We start from the raw sequence: 26,196 nt of genomic DNA on the forward strand, positions 1-26,196 counted from the left end.
CCCTGGCGAACGACGTTCAGGTGGTAAACGTGCGTTTGGTTCGTGACCAGAAAATATGGATGATCCCATCCTAAAAGTCGAATATTTCTGAGAAAGGCTGGACCATATGATCCGTGAATTTCATGACTAATCTCACTAGCCGCCTGAGAATCCATGACCGTTGACGCGACTCCGACACCTGCCACCGTCGTATGTGTGGCTCCCCAGCTCAGCGGCGGCCACCATGTGACGGCGAGCGGTGGGCTTGCTTTTCTGCGTGGCTCCCCAGCTCGACATCGGCAGCCTCCAGGGCGCGGTAAGCGGCGGGCTTGATTTTCAACGTGGCTCCCTAGCTCGGCGACGGCGACCTCCATGGCGTGGCGAGCAACGAGCTTGCTACGTCTGCGCCACACCCAGTCAAAGAAACGGCCTCGCTAAGTATGTGCGGGTAATGACCTTGCTAGGCACGGGTAGGCGGCCGCCCGCTAGGTCCGGCCTCCACCACAAAGGGAAAAGGACCCGTTAATTACATATTAACCGGTGTTTTAATGGCATATTTTATATTTTTCTATTAATCGTTAATTAAACATATTTTATCCCATCCCATCCCGTACATGCTTTCCATGAACCAAACACACATGTTAAGTCATCCCACGAAGGGGTATCAGCAGATCCTAGCCTTCTAAATAGAACAAATCTTAGAGGAGGAGGGGGGGGGGGGGGGGGACACGGGAGCAATAGCCATGTTAAATCAGTAACGAAAGAAGATATATTATCAAAAAGTGAGCCATTGCACTTTTTTACCAAAATCTTCAATTGTGATGGAAGATAACTGATTTTATTGACAAAAACAGGCTTGTCAAACTTCTCTTTATCAAGACGTGCATTGCACGAGTTAACGGGGGAAGTTCGAAACCATTATGTACGCCCGTGATCTTCTGCCGGCCGACGGCTGCGCCAAGAAAAGTAACCGGGCGACAGCATTTCCGAGCAAGTATTAACACCCAAAGCCGGCCGCCGTGATCCACATCTCTTCCAAAAAGAACATGCCGATCACATACCATGCGCCCCGCCAACGACCTCCTCATCCGGCGCCGTCGCCTCGCCGCCGCTCGACGGCGGACGAGGAGCTCGTCGTCATGGACGACGGCACCGTGATCCGTACCACCGTCACCTCGTGCGCATACGACGTCGCGTGCTTTCTCCGGGAGGTCCAGGCGCGCTTCCGCGAGGAGGTCCACGAGTACAACCACAAGAGCCAGGAGCGGCCGGAACAGGACCGCCACCATTGCCTCGTCGTCGGCCTCGACACGGAGTGGCGCCAGAGCTTCGAGAACGGCAAGCCACGGCACCAGGTCGCCGTCATCCGGTTCTGTGTCGCCGACCGCTACCTCGTCTACCAGGTATACCACGCCGAGTACATCCCCGCCGCGGCGTTCCTCGCCGACCCCGCCTTCTGCTTCGCCGCCGTCAGGGTCGACGGAGACGTCAAGCGGCTGTGGGAGGACTGCAACATCCAGGTGGCCCACACGGTGGACCTGCCCCCGGTGGCCGCGGCCGTGCTCGGCCGGCCAGAGCTCTGGCAGGCGGGGCTCAAGACCCTGGCGCGCGAGGTCATGGGCACGCTCGTCGATAAGCCGAAGAGGGTGACCATGAGCAGGTGGGCCGCGCCGCGCCTCTCGGGGGAGCAGGTCAGGTACGCCTGCATCGACGCCTTCGTGTCCTTCGACGTCGCCCGGCGCGACTGCTCTGCCAACCCGGCCGACGGCCGTGTTTGAAGTTTCCAAGGATCAGCTAGCACTGCGCGTTTGCGCCCTAGTTCTGTAGTTTCAGTTATGTGTGCGTGTTTGATGGGAAGAAGAGAAGACTGAAAATTTTAGTATAGTAGTAGATCCGTATGATTTTGTCTCCAACTCAACGCTTTATGGTGATCTTTACTCGTATTACAAATTATTAATTGATTAATTTATTACTCCCTCTAATCCATAATATATGTCGGTGATTTAGTACAATTTCATCAGTTAGGAAACTCTAGTCAATCCTTCACTCATAGTAGTTGGATTTTTAAATTAAACTCAACTTATATGCGTTAGATGAAGAAAACATCAGATACAATCAAATGAAGGGGAAATGGGAACAAGAGAAGGCTGAAATATCAGTAGATTCGTGTGATTTTGTCGCCAACTCAACACTTTATGCTGAAATTAGGCTCTATTTGTTGGCACGGGCTACCTTTATTACAAATTATTGAATCTTCACTTACTGATGGATTTTTAAATTAAACTCAACTTACATATATTACTATATGAAGAAAACATCAGACACAATCAAATGAAGGAGTAACTGAAACGATCGTAAATAAAAAGGGGAACGTACAACCAAGAACCTGCCCCTATAAAGTCTACGTAAACTGCAGTCAAACTCGTTGTTGTGCCACCATAGATCTCGCCAGCGATGGAAAACATCAAGGTAATGACCCACTAAAATACCCTGCAAAAGACATGACATAAAGATAATCCAAACTCACTGAATCACCCGCAAAAGAAGACGGTAGCTGTTTAATGTAGATGGGCTGCAGCCCAATAAGGCAGCCCATTTAGTATATAATTTCTGAAATCTCAAGGCCTATCACGTTGGCAGCTTGGGATAGTCTTGGGGGACAAAGTTTAGTCCCACATTGTTAGTTGGGAGAGAGTTGGAGTGATATATAAGGGCTGTTGTTCTAGTCCTTTCAAGTGAGTGAGAATAGAAGGAGCCCTCGCGTACTTCTCCTCCTCCGCCCGCCCCGCCTCGGCTAGTCACGCACGTCGCGTTTCGTGACTCAAGTTCGAGTTCGAGACACACTCAACAAAGCCTAAATTTTTTGCTTAGTGCACCAACTGAGTTGGGTACGTGTCGACCTGCATGTGCATGCTTGCCGTGTGTCCCTAGCTTCCTACGCGTGGCAATGCGGTCGGGTCGGCTCTCCTCCCAGGCAATACAAGGAGACAGATCAGATCTGGAGAATATAGCTCTCAGAACTCTCTAGTCCGTCTCTCTCACGAAGTTCCTTTTGCTGCGCTACTCTCTAGTCTTCCCCATCCCGGCCACTGCGTGCACAGCCGTCCGAGATAGTAGGCCTCCGAAACCCCGTCCGTTGAGATCCTGCACCGGGAGACGGGCGATAAGGTTTTTGCGGAGCGTCTCGGTGCATTGCTCGCTGCTGTTCGTGTTATTCTTCGCTGGTTCGACTGCTTCATCGACGATTCCGATTACACCATGGGCGACATCAATAACTCCCATGGTGGTGGTGCTGCTGCTGCTGGTGCGACCTTCCCGGTCGCATTGTACGTGCTTTTCCTCTCCTACCTTGCACCGCTACTTGTTCCATGTTCAGATCTGATGCATGTACTTAGTCTGATGTGTGTGTGGTTATTGCTTTCGGTAATTAATCTCACACGAAAATTGACTAATAATCTAAGAGTAGGGATTGGTAGTCGGTGGGGTTACTGCCCGGCATCCGCGCTAGTATCACTAGACCAGGATGGCGAACGTCCTTGCAGTGACTCAAAAGAAGGAGTTTCTTTTGAACGAAACCGACATTGACGCCTATGACGATGCCAATGGAGCCATGTCAAATTGGGAACACTTAGAACGAACTTGCCCTCCATGAAGATCAACGGCCAGTCGAAACACGCTCAGCAAGGATTACTGGAGCCCTTTCAGTACTGAAAACCAACCTGACATGCGGGCCCATGCATGTGTATGTGACTAAAAAGGCACATGCGCGCAATCTTTTGACTTTTCAACCCTTCACTTCAACTCTAGAGAAGAGCTTTTCTTTAAGATAAAATGTTTTATGCCGACCGTATTCAAATTCTTGGCCACCAATCTGTGTCATTTCCCATCTCTTGTGTTTTCTTTGATTACACCGAGTCAAGCGTCATCAGGAAAAAATTGTAGCACTTTCTGTTCGAGACAACGTCAGTAAGCTTATTTTCTCCGGAAATTCAATTCAGCTCCCGGGTGCGTATGCTCCCTATACCAAAAAATTATATTTCGAGTTGTCGAAAAATTTTGAAAAAAAATTCTACACGTACATCTCCATAATATATGTACATTCGTCAAGTTTCACGAAAAATAAATATTTTTTGCTGTCTATGTAAAAAGGAGAAAATTTATCTTGTAAAAAGCATTATTTTTAGCACCGAGTTTTTTTCTTTTTTACACACGTCACGTGACAAGTCCATTTTTTATGAAACAACTTTGTGAGCGCATAGCACGCGAAGATGTACATGTGAATTTTTTGTTTTAATTTTTTGATATTCAAAATATGTGTAAGATAAATTTTAAAATAGAGGAAGCATATGCTCCTATATTCCAAAACACCACTTCCACTCGCACAAAAAACCCCTCCTAGGAAGGGAAGAGACGAAATGCTCTAAAATATTTCACCTACCTATATGAATTTGATAACAGTTGACCGGTTGTTTTGTGATTCGCTCACACTCACGCGCCTCACCTTGAGGGAGAGACGATGGGCTTATGCCGAGAACGTTCACCGGATGACCCGAACCGTGAGAGGAAGAACGTACTGTTTATTTTGGCAAGTGTCCGTAAGAGCATCTCCACTCGTCTCCCCGACGAGACCCCCGAACGACGTTTTTCTATCCGGACGGCGTAATTTGGCCCAGTCGCGCCCCCGGTTCCTCGTTTTCGTCCGGATTTGGGCCTAAATTCATCCGGCGATCCCACGCCATCCCCGGCCCCCCGGGGAGCGCTCGGGGACTCCGGACGAAATGAAAGCGCGGGAAACACCGAGGAAACTTCCCGCGCGTCTGGTGGCCCCAACTTGTCGGCGAGAGAAACCAATCGTCGTCCTCATCGCATCGTCTTCCGCGCGCTGTAAAAGCCTGCCGCCGGTCTGCATTCGCCGGCCATGCGACGAGTTAATGTCGTCGTCTTCCGCGCACGCATAGTCTTCCGCGCGCACTAAAGGCTGCCGCCGGTCAGCTCGCCGCGGACGCGTCGCATTCCACGCGGCATTAATCACCAGCGCCAGCCGCGCCTATATACGCCGGTCCGCTCGCCGCGAGGCGTACCCCGTGCTCCACTCTCCCTCCACTCTCCCTCTACTCTCCCGATGGCGTTCTACGACGACGACGGCGCAGCCAACAACGGCTTCCCCCGCCGGTCGCTCCACGCGTGGGAGGGGCACCTCCTCCACCAGGCGGGGTACCCCTGCCCGCCGGACACGAGGCCTCCCGGCGGCGGGTGGCGGCTTACTGCTGGCGGCGTACCAATCCCGCCGCCGCCTCATGGCCACGCCCTCGACGTCGCCATCGAGGAGGCGCGGATGACCTTGACGGATGAGGAGCGCGCCGAGCCACGCCACCACCCCGACAACTACACGGCGTGGAACTCGTACTTCCTGCGGCGGTGGGAGCGGGAGCTCGCCTCCTACGACGGCCCGCCGCCTCCGCCTCCGCGCAACAACGCCGCGGGCCGCCGATGTTGGTGGAGCGCGCCGGGCCGGACACTCGAGGCCGTCCTCGATCACATCGAGGGCGGAAACTCCCCAGTGCTCACGATGCCCCCTCCATCGAGGGCATCGGCGAGCCGCCGCCGGGGAAACGTCTGGCAGCCACGGCGCATGGCTGCCAGCTCGTCGTCTTCCGGATCGGCGCCGAGGTCATCCTTGGCGCCGGTGAAGAGGGAGGAGGCGACGTCGCCTTCGACGCCGGTGCGCGTCAAGAAGGAGCCGGCGTCTCCGCCGCCGACCAGAGGGCGCAGCAGCGGCGCCCTCGTCATCCGCGACCAACCCTCCCAGCCTGGGCGGAAGAGGAAGGCGGCAAAAAAGGAGGACGTCGCGGCCGCCGCCGCAAACAGGCTCGCCGAGGAGGAGGCGAAGCGCGCGGAGGACGCCGCCGTGGCGGAGGCGATCGCTAGGTCGCTCACCGACCTGGTGCCCGCCGACAACGCCCTCCCCGAGGACGCCGCCCTGGCGTGGTCCAGGCGCGAGTGGGAGCGCGAGGAGGCGGAGCAGCAGCGGCGGCTGATGGACCTGGCCGCCGCACGCCGACTCGCCGCGCGCGCCACTCCAACCGCCGCCGACGACGCCGCGCGCTACCGCCGTCTGCGACGCTTACATCTGGCGTCGTTGCCCCCGTCGTCGACCTCGAGTCCTCGGACGACGAATGGTACAAGCCATCCCCGGGGTGGGGAGACGCCGGCCAGGGCAGCAGCCGCCAGGCAGCGCCGCCGAAGGTGCCGAAGGTCGAGGACGACGGCTCCGACGACGGCGGCGACGACGGCGGCGATGACTACACGGTGTTCTACCGTCGTTTGGGCATGTAGAGCGCCGTGTTTTAAAATTAGCATTTGAATTCCCCTAGCCGAATTCGAAATATAGTCGAATTCGGCCTCTATGTATTAACTACGCCCGTTTTAGTCTAAATATCATTAAATTTAGTCTATATTTGCCCGAATTTAGCCGAAGTTTATCAAGTTTCCGTTTTTCAAACTCGCATCGTCGTCTTCGCCTGGGCACGCGGCTGGGAAACTACTCCTCCCCACGCCAAATCTTCCTCCAATCCGGACGAAAATTTCGCCGGATTTGGGCGTGGGGAGCGCCAACGAGTGGGGATGCTCTAATACTTCTGAAAACACCTAGGCAGCCTATCCTTCACATATGGGAACGAGATCCTCTGACGTACATAGATGGTTGCAATCCCTCCGTTGAGCATCCAACGGCAAGACGAGTAGATGACGACGCATGCGATGCCGGAGCAGAGCAAGAAGCGGCGGGCAGCGCAAGAGGACGGCGGCGGCCGCGCTGCTTCTCGCGTACGCGGCGCTTGCCAAGTTGCCATGGAGCGCGCTGCCGCGGCTCTGCTCCCGTCGGCGTACAGGGAGATCGGCGCCACGCTGAAGGCCTCCCCACCGCGCTTGGCTCCATCGGGGTCTCCTGTTCCGTCGTGCAGGCCACATGCTACCTGCTCCGCTGCTCACCGCCTACCTGGCCGCGCGCCACGACCGCCTTGCCGGCATCGCCATCAGCACCCTCCTCCGGGCCGCAGGTCGGCGCTCGTTTCCCCTGGTCGGCGCTGTCCTTCGTGGCCATGTGGCTGGAGCTCGTCGGGTTCTCCCACGGCGAGATGGCGGAGCTGATCACCCTGTTCAAGGTCACCATTTCGCTGGGCCTGGGCGGCCTCTTCGTCGGCAATATGGGGGACATGCTCGCCGGGAGGCTCAAGAACTCGGACTGCATCATCCTCTCGCAGATCAGCTCCGGCTCGGCGATCGCCCTCTGCGCCGTCCTGCTGCTCGCGCTCCCGAACAACCCGGCGAGCCTCGCCAAGCACAGCGCCGCGCTGTTTCTTCATGGGGTTCATGGCCTCCTGGAACACCTCGGTCACGTACAGGTTGTAAAAACACAACGCGAGCCAGCCTTGTGCACTTCAGTAAAGCCTTGTCCACTTCAGTAAATCGGCAGCAGATGGAAGGCGTGGGCAGCATGCGGAACAGCGGCGAGAACAGCGGACGAGGTCGGCAATCTGGATGACGCACTCCTCCTCCGCTTAGAGAAAGCAGCCGTCGTGCGGCAGCCAAGCGACAGCGCTGAGGTCAAGCTCGGCGACCTGACCGACCCTGGCTCCTTCTCTTGGAGGACGCAGCTGGCGTGCACCGGAGCAGCAGCAACGCAGAGGTCGAGCGCCGCGACCAGGACGGCACAGCAGCTTGTTCGGAGCGGAATCGCCGACGTGGTTGACTACTGAGCCTGCCGGAGAGCTTCGCGGGCGAACGGCAATGACGAGCAAAGGGGATGACGCTGCTGCCGTCGGATGCTCAACGGACGGACTACCAAGCGGCAAACAACAAACCCGGAACACACCCGATGATAAACGACTCTTCTTGCCCAACATTCTGCCACGAATGGCGAGATGAGGAGCACAAGGCTTCAGGACCGCGTCACGAACCAAGCAAGACAACACCGACTCTATCTCGGCTCCAAGGCAACTCAGACCAACGTACCTCCCCTCATGCGCGCCTAGAGGAGTCGGCGAGAAGAAGGCAGGGTCTTGACGGACTTGGGGAAGACATCGAACGGAGCATCTGCCATGTCGTACATTACGCCCCGGAAGAGCAAGGCTTGGGCCGCGGCCACCACCTGCAGCACATCACCAACCCCAAACTCTGAAAGCCGCATCGGTCCCTCCTCGATGGCCTGGACAACGTCTTCAAGAAGATAACGACACCTTGGCGCCGCCGCCGCCTGGTCCGGTGAACCGGACCTAGGGTTTCCCCTGGCATCAGAGGTGAAGGAAGGCACGGTGAAGGCCACGACCACGCCTTCAGCAAGGTAACGACGCCCGCATGCATCGCCGTGGTCAGCATCGGCCATCGCCGAGCAGGACTTTCGCCCGGCCATACACCGCAACCCCGATGCAGCTGGAGCAGATAGGGGATGAGGATGAAAGCCGCCGGCTTTAGCCACCACCACCCGGAGAAGAGGAACATCGATGGTGGCAAGGGTTGTGCCCACCACCGGCAACAGCCGCCGGCCAGATCGGGGACCCAATCCTGCATCCGACGCCGGGGCCTCGGCCAACTAGCCTGCAACCGCGACACCACCATGGCGCCCGGCAGCAGCAGCTAGCGCCGCCACGCCGCTGCAGCAACCGCCTCAGCCCCGCAGCCCCGCCCATGGCCACCAACGGACCCGAGGCTGCCGGCGCCGCTGCAGGGCCGCCCCGCCGGAGGGGCTGATCCCTCGTCACCACCGAGGCGCCGAACTCGCCGGGAGGGCCGCACCACCACGCCGCCGCCGAATCCCCACCGAAGAACGCCGCCGCCGCCGCGAGGAAGGGGAGCCGCCGCCCGGGGGAGAGGCCCCCGCCGCCACCGTCGCCACCAAGGCTTTGCCCGGCGGGTCCTCCGGCAGCGGCGAGGGGGAGGGTGGAGGGAGGGGGCGCACCTGGGGGTGGCGGCGCGGGAGCCTAACCCTAGGGAGGGGGTCGCCAGATAGTTTTCCAGAATGCACACTTCAAGTCAGAGGATCTCGTTCCTTCACATGAGGACCCAGTGAGCGACCCGATGGCAATCTTATGGTTCTGTGCCAAGCAACTACGAACTGAAGACGCTGTGCATTATGCATCCACGGAACAGCAAAAACAATCGTAAATGATTGTTCATCCAGTGTTGCAGGGGAAGACGCAGCAAAAACAATCGCAAATGATTGTTCATCCAGTGTTGCAGGGGAAGTGTTCTTAATTTAGCACAGACATATGCAGCCATATATAGACATAGAACTATCAGCCAATGAAGACAAATAAAAACTTGAACAGAGACGCTCTACCAGACTTAAGCCTTAACAACCAGACTACTACCACTCTACCTGTCGTAGCTGTCAATGAAAATCCAAGAGGCATGCACAAGTCCGAATCATCGATACATGCATATATGAAATTATGAGTCATTGTCAACTCTATCGTGCGATTGCACAAAAAGGGACCACAGTCTGGGGCGCGGCTATGCTCCCCATTTCGGAAAAAAAGAGGGAGAGGGGGCTACCATTTAGCAACATCACTTGGGACCAAAACCACATGAATGAATCTACTCCAGCAGATATTCCGAACATGCAGGATATATTCATGCTTGTAGCAACAGAAGAGAGGTTGACACATGTGTACCGGTAGTTGCCAGTTGCAAACTTGCAATGAGTCAGAAGACACAGAGATGTAGATGCATGACAATGGTGGAAGTACAGCACAACTGTTCATCAGATTAATACTCACCATATATACCTGGACGCTGTGAACAAGGCACGGGCCAGGGTGATTCCTGAAGAAGTGTAGTGCGACATCTCAAGAGAATTGTGATTCAACAAAAACACTGCATGCAAAATAACATGAGAAGCAGATTGTCAGTTCAAGCGATCACCTGCATACAAGGGTTTGGGTACAACCAAAGTGGCAAAGAGCCCAGCATCACCATACAGAACCGGTCATAAACTTAATTGCAGACTAGAAAACATAAGAGTGGCACCCAAATTATTCATCAAAAGTGCTTCTATACAAGATACCGACATGGTAAACATGCAACCATAGACAACACGAACAAAGATGCAATGATAAACTTGCGCTCAATTCCAGTTGAAGAACGGGGTTCAGTTAACAAATAAAATTGTTAAAAAGAGCAGAAAAAACATCACACAAACAGCAAATCACAACTATAAGTTTTCTGAATACAAGAACGCCATATGTATACATTTTCTTATATGTCAAAAGGTGTTAAGAAAAATGAACAAGAAAGTGAAAACGATATGAAAAAGGGTGAATATATAATTATGATAGAAAACTTTTATACACATACACTAGTAGAAAAACCCTTATAGGCGGAGCTTAGTTCTGTGGCGCACCTCGAAAAATGCGCCACAGAAATTTATTTTGTGGCGCACCAGGCAAGGTGCGCCACAAAAATAGCTTAATTTTGTGGCGCACCAGCGAACCGTGCGCCACAAAAACTTGGTGGGCCCCACAAGCTGTCACCCCCAATCATTGGTTTTACTATTTCTATGGCGCACGGACCACCGTGCGCCACAAAAATAAGCTATTCTGTGGCGCACGGCGACAGTGCGCCACAAAAATAAGATATTCTGTGGCGCACTGCAACTGTGCACCACAAAAATAAGCTATTCTGTGGCGCAGTTTGTCTGGTGCGCCACAGAAATAATGTATTCTGTGGCGCACTGTTTTCGGTGCGCCACAGAATTAGCGAACCAGATCTACAAAAGTGAGCTAACCTCCCACCTACCACACTATACAAGCCATTCTTCTTCCTCCATCTAGCTCGTCCCCCCCTTCTCTCTCATACCATTTTGACTCTACTTTTCACTTGCTTGGGTATTTATTACACTTACTTTAGTTGATACTTAATTGGAGTTGAGGAGAAGGCTCTCCATACTCTCTCCTCCTCTCGAACTCATCGATCGCGGTCTCGTCTCGGTATCGAATCTAGAAGGTGAGTAGTTGGAGGAGACATACATATGCTTGGAGGAGACATGCATATGCTTGTAGATCTTGTGTGGCCGTCGTGTGTATGGATGCTTGTTGCAGGTGAAGCGCTTGTGTGTGTGCCGGTGTGGTGCATGGATGTTTGCCGAAATGTTGATTCATTTCCGTTTCGGCAAATTTTGCACTACCCATATGTCCTACTTTGAGGAGAGGTCATGCCGAATTTTTCCGCTCCATGTAATACCTTGAGGAGAGGTACGGCCCATGCATGTGTGTGCATTTGGTGCGGTTCTAATTTCCTGTTCTATGTATACCATTTGCAGGCAAGCATGGTCCTCTCGATGAGTTCCGTTCGAATCTCTAGATACAAGATAGACGCGAAGGAGGACATGATTCGGAACAATAGGCGCCAGATAAGATGTCCGTGTCGATCATGCAAACTCGAGCGCTGGATCAACCCTGATTCCCGACAACTGGAGGAGCACCTGCTGAGGCGCGGTTTCATGCAAGACAACCAGGCGCGGCCGGCCCCATCAAATGGTGCGCATGAAGACCATGTCGAGCGAGATGACTATCATCATGAAGAAGACTATCATCATGCCGACGGGGACTATCATCATGAAGAAGAAGTCAGCGGAGAAGATCATCATGAAGAAGAAGATGCCGGCGAAGAACATCATCATGATGAAGAAGAAGATTCCGGCGCGACCCCGCTAATTTCGGCCTTGCGGGACTCTCATGTTCAAGATCTTCTCCTCCAGGAGACGAGCAACGATAGAGTTGCAGCTAGAGAGAGAGCCAAGCTGTCGCAAATGGAGAAAGACGGGATGACTCCGATCTTTCCTGGGTGTCGTCCGCAGGATACGCGCTTGCATGTAACGCTTGATTACCTGCAGTTGAAGACGCAGAACAAGTGGACCGATTCCAGCTTCAGCAAGAACTTAAAATTCTGGCACGATCGTCTCCCGGAGGGGAACACATTGCCAAGTAGTACCGAGGAGGCCAAGAAAGTCGTGTGTCCCCTTGACCTACCGCACGAAAAATACCACGCCTGCATTAATGATTGTGTGATTTATAGGTGCGAGTACAAGGACAGAACCACATGTCCGGTGTGTGGCCACGGACGGTACAAGGTTGGGAACAAGAAGGTACCTCGAAAAGTGCTATGGTACTTTCCTATCACTCCCCGTCTGCAGCGGTATTTCGTGGACCCTAAGGAAGCAAAGCTCATGCAATGGCACGCGGAAAGGCAGAAGCCCGAAGAAGATCCGGAGATGGGCTATATGCTGACACACCCTTCAGACGCTGGACAGTGGCAAGCATTGGACATCGCCTTCCCTAGGTTCGGGAGCGACGCAAGGAACATCAGGCTGGGTATGAGCACCGATGGACTCAATCCGTTCGGCAACTAGAGTAGCACGCATAGCACCTGGCCTGTGTTTGCATGGCCTTACAACCTACCCCCGTGGCTGTGCACCAAGCAAAGGTACATACACCTGAGTATTCTCATTCAGGGGCCGAAACAACCAGGTGTCGACATGCATTTGTATCTCGGGCTGCTGAAAGAGGAGTTAGACACGTTGTGGAAGACGCCACCCCGTACGTGGGACGCCTACACTAGAACTTATTTCGATATGAGAGCCGCGTTGATCACGACGGTCACGGACTATCCTGGTTACGCATATGTATCTGCCCAGGTCGGCCACAGATTCAACGGCTGTGTGAAGTGCATAGACGATACCCCGCATCTACAACTACCAAGGGATCCCGGGTCCTCGAAAACCGTCTACCCAGGTGCTCGAAGGTGGCTTCGCTTGGATCACCCGTGGAGAAAACGCGGTGATCTGTTCAATGGTAAAGATGAACCCGATGGACCCCCACGCCCGAGGAGCGGTGCAGAAATCGATGATCTTCTGAAAAATTGGAAGGAGTGCCCAGCGCCGGGAAAGAAGCGACCGAAGCCAGAGCCGCTGCTCGGTGTATGGAAAGCGAGGTCTGTTTTCCACGACTTGGAGTACTGGAAGGTCCTCCACACGCCCCACAGCCTCGATGTCATGCACATTACGAAGAACGTTACCGAGAGTCTGCTTGGCACTCTTTGAAACTCAGAAAAGTCCAAGGATGGACCGAAAGCAAGATACGATCTTAAACATTTTGGCATCAGGAAAGATCTTCAAGCCCCCGATACTGACGACGACGATGATGATGATGATCAGACGGAAGGGACTCAACGTCTCCGCAAAAGGGCTAAGAAGAACGCGGTGCAGCTTCCCGCTGCCTGCTTCACAACGAGTCCGGAGGAGCTCGAGCAGTTTTTCAGGTGCCTCCTAGGAGTGAAAGTTCCTCACGGTTACTCGGGGAATATAAGCAGATATCTGGACGTAGCGAAGAAGAGGTTCACCGGGATGAAGTCTCACGATTGCCACGTGCTAATGACGCAGATACTTCCCGTTGCGATCCGAGGCATAATGGACGAGCACGTCCGTGATACGCTGTTTGGCCTTTGCAACTTTTTTGACGTTATCACCAGGAAGTCGATCGGCGTGAGGCAGCTCAAGATGCTACATGATGAGATCGTGGTGATACTATGTGAGCTCGAGATTTACTTCCCGCCTGCATTCTGTGATATATGCGTCCATCTCCTTCTCCATGTCGTTGAAGACATCAAGCAGCTCGGCCCAACGTTCCTCCACAACATGATGCCTTTCGAAAGGCAGAACGGTGTCATGAAAGGATACGTTCGCAATAGGGCCCGTCCAGATGCAAGCATGGCCAAGGGGTTTCTAACCTATGAGTGCATCTCCTTCCGCCAGAATTATCTAAGCACCGAGGACGACGAGGATCATGTTGGTCTACCCCCCAGGACGCACCTCGGGAGGCTCGCTGGAGTCGGTCACCGCGAGGGCTACCGCTCAGTCCATGTCGGCATTGAAAATCGACGCGACGACTTTGAGAGGGCTCACCGGGTCGCGCTACAACACTTAAAACTGATCGAACCTTTCGTGCAAGAGCACAAAAGCATGGTCGAGCAAAATTACATCGATATGGGCCGGCCGAGGAAGATGGGAGACGTAACCAAAAAGCACAACTCCAGCTTCACGCGTTGGTTCAAGCAAACTCAACTGGTTGAAGCACAGAGAAAAAGGCCTTCTACCGAAGATGAAAAACTCATATACACCTTATCACAGGGACCCGCGCATAACGTAAGGACCTATCAGGGGTACGACATGAACGGTTACAGATTCTACACCGAGGAAAAGGACAGAAATAGTGAAAATCAAAACTCAGGAGTAACTATGCTGTCATACGCCGATGACGAGACTAATGTCAAGGAAAGATTTTTTGGAAGGATCGAGGAGATATGGGAGCTCAATTACTGTGGAGAGACGGTGCCAATGTTTCGTGTGAGATGGGTCAAGAAGGTCGAAAAAGAAGGCCGATATTTCACAACCATGGTTATACCCGATGCAAAATCGAAGAACGCATCCACGAAAAATGAGCCATGGGTACTCGGTAGCCAAGTTGACCAATGCTTCTTCATCACCGATCCGTCGAGGCCTAGCCGTGTTGTCGTGAGGAGGGGCAAGAGGAGCATCATAGGAATGCAAGGAGACGCCAACGAGGAAGACTTGGACAAAAACGGTGACCCGAAGATGGAGGAGGAATTCGACAGGCACTTCGACATGCCTACTACTAGTAAAGTAAGAAGGAAGACCTCCCTACCCTCTAAAGGTTGTCCATTCACGCGAAGAAATCTCAAAGTGGCCGGCATAAAGTATTCAACCGCCAACAACCGAAAGGGCAAGAAGATTGCGAAGAGACGCTAGAGCTCGGAGCCGGGACGAATAAGATCTTTTTTTGGTCTATCACATGTGTGTGAGTGTGTGTGTTAGACAAGTACATGCATGTGTGTGTGAGAGAAACAAGAACGTACATGTTTGTAAGAGACAAGTAATTTATAATACTATACTAATTACTAAATAATGTTGTGTTATTTATTGAAATGTAACTAAAATATGAAAAAAAGGAAGAAAAATTGTGTGGCAGCCAGGGTTCGAACCTGGCTACTAATGGGCTAACATTGGCCTTAACCACTGGGCTAGTGCTAAGTATCTGTTAGTACACAACAGTAAACCATTTTGTTTTGCTAAGTGTCTTAATTCTGTGGCGCACCATCCTTTAGGTGCGCCACAGAATCCTTAATTCTGTGGCGCATCTACGGGTGGTGCGCCACGTAATTAAGACACTTGGTGAAATAATCGACTCGAACCATTCTTCCCCATGTGTGTGAGTGTGTTAGACAAGTACATGCATGTGTGTGTATGAGAGACAAGAACATGTTTGCATGAGACAAGTAATTTATAATTCTCTACAAATTCCTAAATAATGTTGTGTTATTTATTGAAATGTAACTATAATATGAAAAAAGGAAGAAAAATTGTGTGGAAGCAAGGGTTCAAACCTGGCTACTAATTTATTTCACCAAGTGTCTTAATTCTGTGGCGCATCATCCTTTAGGTGCGCCACAGAATCCCTTAATTCTGTGGCGCATCTACAGGATGGTGCGCCACAGAATTAAGACACTTGGTGAAATATCGACTCGAACCTTTCTTTCCCACTCACAGTAGCAGTTCTTCTTCCTTGACAAGCCCTAGCGCAACCGCCACCGCCGAGCCAGGAGGAGGAGGAGGACGCGCACCGCCGAGCCGCCGCCGCCGAGCCAGGAGGAGGAGGAGGACCGCCACGTACCAGGAGGAGGAGGAGGACCGCCACGTACCAGGAGGAGGAGGAGGACGCGCACCGCCGAGCCGCCGCCACAGATCCAGGAGGAGGAGGAGGACGCGCAGCCCGAGCCGCCACTGCAGAGGAGGAGGAGGACAACGCCATCACCACCGCGCCCTGCCACCGCCGCCGTTCGGTGAGAGTCCCTCTCCCCTCCCCACTCCCTTGTCCCCCTCCCCACTGTCTTGTGCCCGAATTTCCTCTGTGTTGATGAGATATGCTTTAATCAGCAGAGGAGATATGCTTTTGAGAGTTGATTTAGTTGTCCAAACAATCCGCCAAGTAAATGCATGAATTAACATTGTAAAGTTTGAAAATTGGTATGTAAGGGCACTAGGTTGAGTTGTAGAACATGATCACATTGTCTCAGGAGGTTGTCCTTATTTTGTGTGTGTCAGATGCAATAATAGGTTGTCTGCTTGCTAGTATGACCTTTTTCAGATTCTACATTCTTAAATTACATGGAAGCCCTGAATAACTTCTCAGCCTAAAGTACTAATGTGTGATTAATTGTATTGGTGAAGTAGATGATCTGCAGCCAGAACTTCTAGACGATATTGACTTAAGCCACCTAAAGTAACCATTTAAAGGAAAATTAAAGCATTGCTCACTAACCTAACATAATATTACCAATTAAAAGAAAATTAAAGCATTGTTCACTAACCTAACATAATATTACCATTTAAAGGAAAATGAATGCATTGTTCACTAACCTAACAGAACATTACCATTTAAGTGAAAATGAATGCATTATTTACTAACCTAACAGAATAACAGTTGCTAGAAGATCCTCCATTTTGTTTTCACTATTTACTTTTTATTTTTATGCAACTTATGTGTCCTTATATGTTTTGCATGACAACAGTATTCTTTTGGAACTGTGGTGAACAGTGTGCTGTTCTAGAAGTTAGTCCTCACAAGTAGTGCTTGCAGCTGTTGTTTTCAGTGTATTGCCCCTGATGCCTTTTTTTATGTGGACAGTTTTATCTCGTGCCATTTCTACATAGACACCATTGTAGTTTGTAATGAGAAAAATCAGTTTTCCTTACAATAATGTTTAACAACACAAACATGGGACTTTATGTTTGTTGATTGTTTGGTACACTTTGTTTTCTTTCCTGACATGGAAGCACTGTTCTTGATAAAAAAAACCCACGCCCCTTATACTGTATTGCAAGCAATGCTATATGAGCTATAGATGTTCTATATTCAAATTGGTGTGCAAGCTCTTATCTGTCTTAGTAGTGTATCATGTAGGCCAGACACTACATCTCCATTGAACAAGCATTCATGAAATAGAATAATGACTCCAATGCTACTGCTAGAATAATAACAAAAGATTTGAACAAGCATTCATGATAGCATTCATGAAATGTAAATGCAAATGATGCAGTCAAATGCTATTTAATTTATTTTGACAGTTGAGTTTAAGCAACATTTACCTTAGTAGTGTATTGCTTGTTAGTCTTGCCTGCAGCATATGGGTATTTTTAAATGGTATTACCCTGGGTTTGTAAGTTACAATAATATTATGTTAAGTCTATTATCTAGTGGTATTGCTCTGACCATTTAATCTCTGTCTAGGATGGTTATGGGGAAAAAATCCTATAGTACTAGTTCATGAAATTCTACTGTTTGAATTCATTTAAAATTTGATTAGCTATTGGTTTCAAGATAAGAATGCTACTGTTCATGAAATGCTACTGTTTGAATTCATTTATGAAATGATCATGCTCATGGTCATGCTCATTATCTTGTATATGCTTGTTTGAATTCATTTATGCTTGTTTATACAATATATATGAAGTGAATATGCTAGATAGAAAATACTTAAAACTGATCGAACCTTTCGTGCAAGAGCACAAAAGCATGGTCGAGCAAAATTACATCGATATGGGCCGGCCGAGGAAGATGGGAGACGTAACCAAAAAGCACAACTCCAGCTTCACGCGTTGGTTCAAGCAAACTCAACTGGTTGAAGCACAGAGAAAAAGGCCTTCTACCGAAGATGAAAAACTCATATACACCTTATCACAGGGACCCGCGCATAACGTAAGGACCTATCAGGGGTACGACATGAACGGTTACAGATTCTACACCGAGGAAAAGGACAGAAATAGTGAAAATCAAAACTCAGGAGTAACTATGCTGTCATACGCCGATGACGAGACTAATGTCAAGGAAAGATTTTTTGGAAGGATCGAGGAGATATGGGAGCTCAATTACTGTGGAGAGACGGTGCCAATGTTTCGTGTGAGATGGGTCAAGAAGGTCGAAAAAGAAGGCCGATATTTCACAACCATGGTTATACCCGATGCAAAATCGAAGAACGCATCCACGAAAAATGAGCCATGGGTACTCGGTAGCCAAGTTGACCAATGCTTCTTCATCACCGATCCGTCGAGGCCTAGCCGTGTTGTCGTGAGGAGGGGCAAGAGGAGCATCATAGGAATGCAAGGAGACGCCAACGAGGAAGACTTGGACAAAAACGGTGACCCGAAGATGGAGGAGGAATTCGACAGGCACTTCGACATGCCTACTACTAGTAAAGTAAGAAGGAAGACCTCCCTACCCTCTAAAGGTTGTCCATTCACGCGAAGAAATCTCAAAGTGGCCGGCATAAAGTATTCAACCGCCAACAACCGAAAGGGCAAGAAGATTGCGAAGAGACGCTAGAGCTCGGAGCCGGGACGAATAAGATCTTTTTTTGGTCTATCACATGTGTGTGAGTGTGTGTGTTAGACAAGTACATGCATGTGTGTGTGAGAGAAACAAGAACGTACATGTTTGTAAGAGACAAGTAATTTATAATACTATACTAATTACTAAATAATGTTGTGTTATTTATTGAAATGTAACTAAAATATGAAAAAAAGGAAGAAAAATTGTGTGGCAGCCAGGGTTCGAACCTGGCTACTAATGGGCTAACATTGGCCTTAACCACTGGGCTAGTGCTAAGTATCTGTTAGTACACAACAGTAAACCATTTTGTTTTGCTAAGTGTCTTAATTCTGTGGCGCACCATCCTTTAGGTGCGCCACAGAATCCCTTAATTCTGTGGCGCATCTACAGGTGGTGCGCCACAGAATTAAGACACTTGGTGAAATAATCGACTCGAACCATTCTTCCCCATGTGTGTGAGTGTGTTAGACAAGTACATGCATGTGTGTGTATGAGAGACAAGAACATGTTTGCATGAGACAAGTAATTTATAATTCTCTACAAATTCCTAAATAATGTTGTGTTATTTATTGAAATGTAACTATAATATGAAAAAAGGAAGAAAAATTGTGTGGAAGCAAGGGTTCAAACCTGGCTACTAATTTATTTCACCAAGTGTCTTAATTCTGTGGCGCATCATCCTTTAGGTGCGCCACAGAATCCCTTAATTCTGTGGCGCATCTACAGGATGGTGCGCCACAGAATTAAGACACTTGGTGAAATATCGACTCGAACCTTTCTTTCCCACTCACAGTAGCAGTTCTTCTTCCTTGACAAGCCCTAGCGCAACCGCCACCGCCGAGCCAGGAGGAGGAGGAGGACGCGCACCGCCGAGCCGCCGCCGCCGAGCCAGGAGGAGGAGGAGGACCGCCACGTACCAGGAGGAGGAGGAGGACCGCCACGTACCAGGAGGAGGAGGAGGACGCGCACCGCCGAGCCGCCGCCACAGATCCAGGAGGAGGAGGAGGACGCGCAGCCCGAGCCGCCACTGCAGAGGAGGAGGAGGACAACGCCATCACCACCGCGCCCTGCCACCGCCGCCGTTCGGTGAGAGTCCCTCTCCCCTCCCCACTCCCTTGTCCCCCTCCCCACTGTCTTGTGCCCGAATTTCCTCTGTGTTGATGAGATATGCTTTAATCAGCAGAGGAGATATGCTTTTGAGAGTTGATTTAGTTGTCCAAACAATCCGCCAAGTAAATGCATGAATTAACATTGTAAAGTTTGAAAATTGGTATGTAAGGGCACTAGGTTGAGTTGTAGAACATGATCACATTGTCTCAGCAGGTTGTCCTTATTTTGTGTGTGTCAGATGCAATAATAGGTTGTCTGCTTGCTAGTATGACCTTTTTCAGATTCTACATTCTTAAATTACATGGAAGCCCTGAATAACTTCTCAGCCTAAAGTACTAATGTGTGATTAATTGTATTGGTGAAGTAGATGATCTGCAGCCAGAACTTCTAGACGATATTGACTTAAGCCACCTAAAGTAACCATTTAAAGGAAAATTAAAGCATTGCTCACTAACCTAACATAATATTACCAATTAAAAGAAAATTAAAGCATTGTTCACTAACCTAACATAATATTACCATTTAAAGGAAAATGAATGCATTGTTCACTAACCTAACAGAACATTACCATTTAAGTGAAAATGAATGCATTATTTACTAACCTAACAGAATAACAGTTGCTAGAAGATCCTCCATTTTGTTTTCACTATTTACTTTTTATTTTTATGCAACTTATGTGTCCTTATATGTTTTGCATGACAACAGTATTCTTTTGGAACTGTGGTGAACAGTGTGCTGTTCTAGAAGTTAGTCCTCACAAGTAGTGCTTGCAGCTGTTGTTTCAGTGTATTGCCCCTGATGCCTTTTTTTATGTGGACAGTTTTATCTCGTGCCATTTCTACATAGACACCATTGTAGTTTGTAATGAGAAAAATCAGTTTTCCTTACAATAATGTTTAACAACACAAACATGGGACTTTATGTTTGTTGATTGTTTGGTACACTTTGTTTTCTTTCCTGACATGGAAGCACTGTTCTTGATAAAAAAAACCCACGCCCCTTATACTGTATTGCAAGCAATGCTATATGAGCTATAGATGTTCTATATTCAAATTGGTGTGCAAGCTCTTATCTGTCTTAGTAGTGTATCATGTAGGCCAGACACTACATCTCCATTGAACAAGCATTCATGAAATAGAATAATGACTCCAATGCTACTGCTAGAATAATAACAAAAGATTTGAACAAGCATTCATGATAGCATTCATGAAATGTAAATGCAAATGATGCAGTCAAATGCTATTTAATTTATTTTGACAGTTGAGTTTAAGCAACATTTACCTTAGTAGTGTATTGCTTGTTAGTCTTGCCTGCAGCATATGGGTATTTTTAAATGGTATTACCCTGGGTTTGTAAGTTACAATAATATTATGTTAAGTCTATTATCTAGTGGTATTGCTCTGACCATTTAATCTCTGTCTAGGATGGTTATGGGGAAAAAATCCTATAGTACTAGTTCATGAAATTCTACTGTTTGAATTCATTTAAAATTTGATTAGCTATTGGTTTCAAGATAAGAATGCTACTGTTCATGAAATGCTACTGTTTGAATTCATTTATGAAATGATCATGCTCATGGTCATGCTCATTATCTTGTATATGCTTGTTTGAATTCATTTATGCTTGTTTATACAATATATATGAAGTGAATATGCTAGATAGAAAATATGAAGCTCCATTTGATAGAAGCAGATATTGCATTTATTTGTGCTGATATGAAGCAGATAGAAAATGTTATGTATTAATGGAAATGTAGTGCTCCAGGTTGTAGCAGGTAGTACTGCTCCAGGTTGTAGTACTGCTCCAGGTTGTGCTGATATTGCATTTATTTGTGCTGATATGAAGCTGATATGAAGCTGATATGAAGCAGGTAGTACTGCTCCAGGTTGTAGTGCTCCAGGTTGTAGTGCTTTAGGATTTTTGTAGTGCTCCAGGTTGTAGTGCTCTAGGTTGTGGTGAAGTTGTGCTCCAGGTTCCATTTGATACAATATAGTGCTCCAGATTTTTGTAGTGCTCCAGGTTGTAGTGCTCCAGGTTCCATTTGATACAATATATATGAAGTTGTGCTCCAGGTTGTAGTGCTCCAGGTTGTGCTCCTTGCAAACCCTATTTCCTCTGTGTTGATGCAACTTTGTATGGTCGATATATGGTGGATATGTTGGATATATGGTGTATATGGTGGATATTTTTGCAGGGATTTCATTGAGTTGCCCATTTCTCCCGAAGCATTGATTAACTTCCGTTTCGGTTGAGAAATGGGCACTCCTACGTAGAAAAATTAGCAAAAGTCATGCCGAATTTTTTTGTTGACTTTTGTACTAACTTGTTGCCTCTTTTTAATGAAGTGCAAATAAACATGTCGGGCAGCACTTCTAAGCCCAGGAGCCAGAACGAAGAAGCGAGAGAGGCCAACAAGGACTTCTGGGAGGGCTACGAGCAGCCCCGGAAGGCCGCCTCCGAGGGAGAGGGCCAGGAGGCCGCCGACGACACCGACGAGGGCCGGGACGCCGCCTCCGAGGGAGAGGGCCGGGGGGGGGGCGCCACCGACACCGGTGACGATGACGATAACTGGGACGCCGCCGCCGAGACCGGTGAAGAGACGACCGGTGAAGAGAACGCGGCCAACCGCACGGAAGGTGATAGCGGCGGCAACCCTCAGGAGGGTAAGAAGAAGAGGACGGCGAGGAGGCCAAGGAGGGATCGGAGGCCGCAAGTGCTCGCCAACGTCACCGATCATTTCACGGTAGTCTCCGAAAGTGGCCTACCCTTGGAGCCTTCGTGGGTTGCCAAAGGGTACGGCATGCAACTAGGGTGCATCGTCCGTGAAACCGTGCCGATCCTAACCCAGGACCTCAGAAGCAAGGAGAACGAGGCTCTCGCCCAATCCCTCCTCCAGAAGCTTCACCAACGATACACGTTCCCGGAGCCATTCAATAAGAAGGTGGACTCTTTAGCTCTCACGAAGATGAGCACCGCCTTGAGCAGCTGGAAGAACCGGCTGAAGAAAAAGATCGATGCCGGTGAAAGCTGGGAGAGGATAAGTACCAAAGACCCGTCGATCTCCATAGAAGACTTTAATGCATTCAAGTCTTACTTAGAGAGTGACAGTGTTAAAAAATGGACCGCCTGGGGGAAGAAAATGCGGGATTTGAACTTAGGGACCCACCATTACGGAAGCAGCGGTTACCGAGGAAAACAGCCCACTTGGGACAAGGAGGATGCCGAGATGGTACGTCTGGGGAAAGAAAACCCCTGGCACAAAATCCAGGATGAACAGGCTAGGAACTTTGTCCGGTCCCGCTACTACTTAGACTGGAAGACGGGGGAATTTATTACGGATCACGAAGACGTGAGGGATTTCGAGAAGTACCTGGTAAGGATAGTTCTATATTATTTCACTCATCTTATCAGGAAATGAAGCCAAATGGGCTAACCTTAAGTTCCTTTGTCTGAAGGATGAAGAGTTGACGAAGGCTGGCCCGTCGTCCCAGGGGTCGACGGAACCGTGGGACACGCCTTTCAACAGGGCGATGAACAAATACAAGGAGAGGGAGCTAGACAAGCCACCGACGTCGGGTGGCCGTGTGTCCGGCTTTGGCACAAGTATGAATCTATCCGAGTACTACGGATCGGATGCCAAGACGAGAAAGCTGGAGAGGAGGTCGTCGGCTAAGGATAAATCCGAGGTTCAGGAGCTGAAGAAGAAGGTGGAGTCACTAGAGAAGCTGGTGGCCGAAAAGCCTGTGGAGAACACGGAGATGATGAACAAGTTATTGGACGAGAAGATCCGACAGATCATCCCCCCTGGGTTGATGGAGGGGTTAGCTGCTTGGAATGCGGGAGGTCAAGTGGGGCCGATACATGTGCCCAACATCAGCGGAAGCAACTCAAGCTTCCACGTGTCGCCGACGGTGCCGCTCCACCCGACGCCGGCGTCGGGGCTCCACCAGACGCCGCCGCTCCACCCAACGCCGCAGCTCCAACCGCCGCCGCAGCTCCAACTGGTCGCATCGACGCCCCCAACCGCCGCCCTTGTATCGACAGTAGCCGAGATCGATGCCATCAAGGAGGTAAACTCATTAGTTACTCCTTCGCGTCATCTTCTTTAACTATATATGCCTTTCGTGACTGCCATCTCACAATACCCAACATGGCGCCCCTGACTCAGGATGAACCATGCATATTTCTGCAAGCGGTGGAGCCCGGCGGCAAGTTGGTGGAAGTTGCTAGCGGCCATGTCATGGCTTCCCGCATTATGCACGGCGCTAGATTGGCGGAAGAAGTGGCGAAGGTCAAGTTGGTAATGGTAGTGCCGGAGTACCGCTACGCCATGCCCCCCTTTCAGCCTCCGGGCACAGACGAAGGCGACGTTTTGACCCTTGGGGATTTCACCTCATGGGTTATGAAATGGCCGAAGAACCAGATTCGTCTAGGGGGGTCTTCCGAGTGCTAAGAAAAGCACCGGCGCCACCTCCCCTATCATCCGGCCCAAGATCGCCAGCGCCGACGACACCCTTAAGGAACCGGCGGTCGCCGCCCCCACTACCCTGAAGGAACCGGCGGTCGCCGCCGCCACCCGGAAGGAACCGACGATCGCCGCCACCACCACACGCCACAAACAGTTGTTGGGAGGGCTACCGCAATGACTGTCAACTAGACGCACGGTACGCCAAGCGGCGGCATCGCAACCGCCACCACCTAAGGTCCAGGACATGGCGCCACTTGATGGCAACGATGCAGATGATGATGATGACATCGATGCCTACATCAACACTGGCGCCTGCAGCCAAGATATGTACATGCCTCCTATGGATGAACAAGCCTTCCGCACACACGGCGATCAACTTGGTCGTCCCCCTACAGTGACGAAGCAGCGCCTGGTCTTCACGGGTCTTTCTCAAGACACTCCTCCGGAGGCTGGCAATCCAGCTCAAGTCAAGCCTGCTACCGTTTTTAGCCCTAACACGCTGCGTAAGACGATCATCGGGGAGCCACCCAAATCAACCCCAGCGACCTCAGAAGCACCACCAGCACCCGAAGCACCACCAGCACCCGAAGCACCACCATCTGCACCACCAGCACCCCCAGTAGGTCAGGTGAAGAAGGCAAGGAAGAGAGGAGCCAAGAAGGGCGCATCTTCGAGCCAGCCTGCTCCTAAGAGGATCCGGGCCGACGACATGGTACCACCTACACCGGATGGCTTGCCCCGGTGTCATGAAGTCGTAAGCGACATCGCCTCCGGACATGGAACACCTCGCAAGTGGACCAATGCTCCCTTTGCAGAACACTATTATTTATCTAGAGAGCGTCCTTCTTAAAGAAAATGATCCAAATTACCCGGTGTTCTCGGTCAAGGTGCCGTCCGACCAGAACTTCGTCAATGAAGACCCCGCGGATATCTTCTTCATAGCGTTCGAGGACGTCTTCAACCTATTTCACTCGAAACGGCTCGACTATAACTTGGTCCGCCTATACGCGATCAATCTTCAGATGAAGATCAACAGAGAGAGACCCCGCCACATCGCGGTAGCGGATCCCTACTACATGCGCGATAGCCAGCTCCAGACGGCTCAAGGACACGGACCAAGGCGGTGCGATACCTCGAACTTCATGCTCATGTACAAAGAGAGCAACACCATTCTGCACTGTCTTTCCCGAGTAAGTACACATCCGCTCACGGCCGTCGTAACTTATGCTTTCTTATATATTTCTTCCATTGCCGATCATTTCCAACATTCCATTTCAATTGCATGTGTTGAGCAGGGACAAATACTGCACACTCATCATCCTAGATCCGAAGTGGTCACTAGCCCAGTATTTCGACTCGTCGAGTACGACGACGAAGAAAGACTACAAGAGAATAAGGGGTGTTCTCGATGAGGCTATCCTTGGCTACTCCAAAAATGGAGGCACCTTCGACAAAAATGGGCAACATATCAGGCCGGACACTAAAAAGCCCGGGTTCAAGCACGTGATCGACTTCCCTTGTGTCAAGCAGCCAGCTGGCAGCATTAAGGAGGCCTTCTATGTCCTCCATCACCTTAAAGGGTTTGTCGAGGATGCAGAGATGATGTCTTTGCCACCTAGTAAGCGAGACCCCATTAAAATGTCGAGGCAAATCAATGATGATGATCTTAGAGAAGACTTCCATCGCATCCAAGTAAAGCTCTCGGAAATTATCTTACAAGATGTATCCAACTCATCGGGGCTCTTACACCAACTCAGAGGGTTGTCTAAGAGGGATATCGAAGAACGCCTACATAGGCAGGGTGATGGAAGGACGTGGACGACGAAGGACTTGTACAAGCCGTTCCCGGAGCCGCTCAAGAAGACGTCTCGTTGACCGAGGCCGGTGTGCCTAGCATTATTTTGAATCGATGGACAATTTGTACAGTGTTGTAAACTAAACTTGCTTAATTTGCTCGAAACGGTGGTCGTCGTTGTTGGACTTCAATTACTATTGTAGTCGTTATCGTTGAACCATATTACTTATGTGATACAGATGCTATATGTCTTTTAGGTTTATTATTATTTCCTTGCTTTAATTCTTGTGAATATGTATGCATGTGAATCCTCTAACTCTTTCCATTGCGTTATATACTAATATGCCTTGTGTCCATAGAGATGACGTACTACGTCGTGTTCGAGG

General features: G+C 50.1%; 1 protein-coding gene across 1 annotated transcript; it reads left to right on the forward strand.

Annotated features, from left to right (window-relative positions):
• The first annotated feature begins 1,025 nt into the window (after nt 1–1,025).
• On the forward strand, nt 1,026–1,757 carry LOC127339336 (3'-5' exonuclease-like). The gene has a single exon (XM_051365200.1). It carries the CDS (start codon nt 1,026–1,028, stop codon nt 1,755–1,757), a length of 732 nt encoding a protein of 243 aa, XP_051221160.1.
• Nucleotides 1,758–26,196: the final 24,439 nt, after the last annotated feature.

The sequence above is a fragment of the Lolium perenne genome, chromosome 1, assembly GCF_019359855.2.
Source record: "Lolium perenne isolate Kyuss_39 chromosome 1, Kyuss_2.0, whole genome shotgun sequence".
Classification (NCBI taxonomy): domain Eukaryota; kingdom Viridiplantae; phylum Streptophyta; class Magnoliopsida; order Poales; family Poaceae; genus Lolium; species Lolium perenne.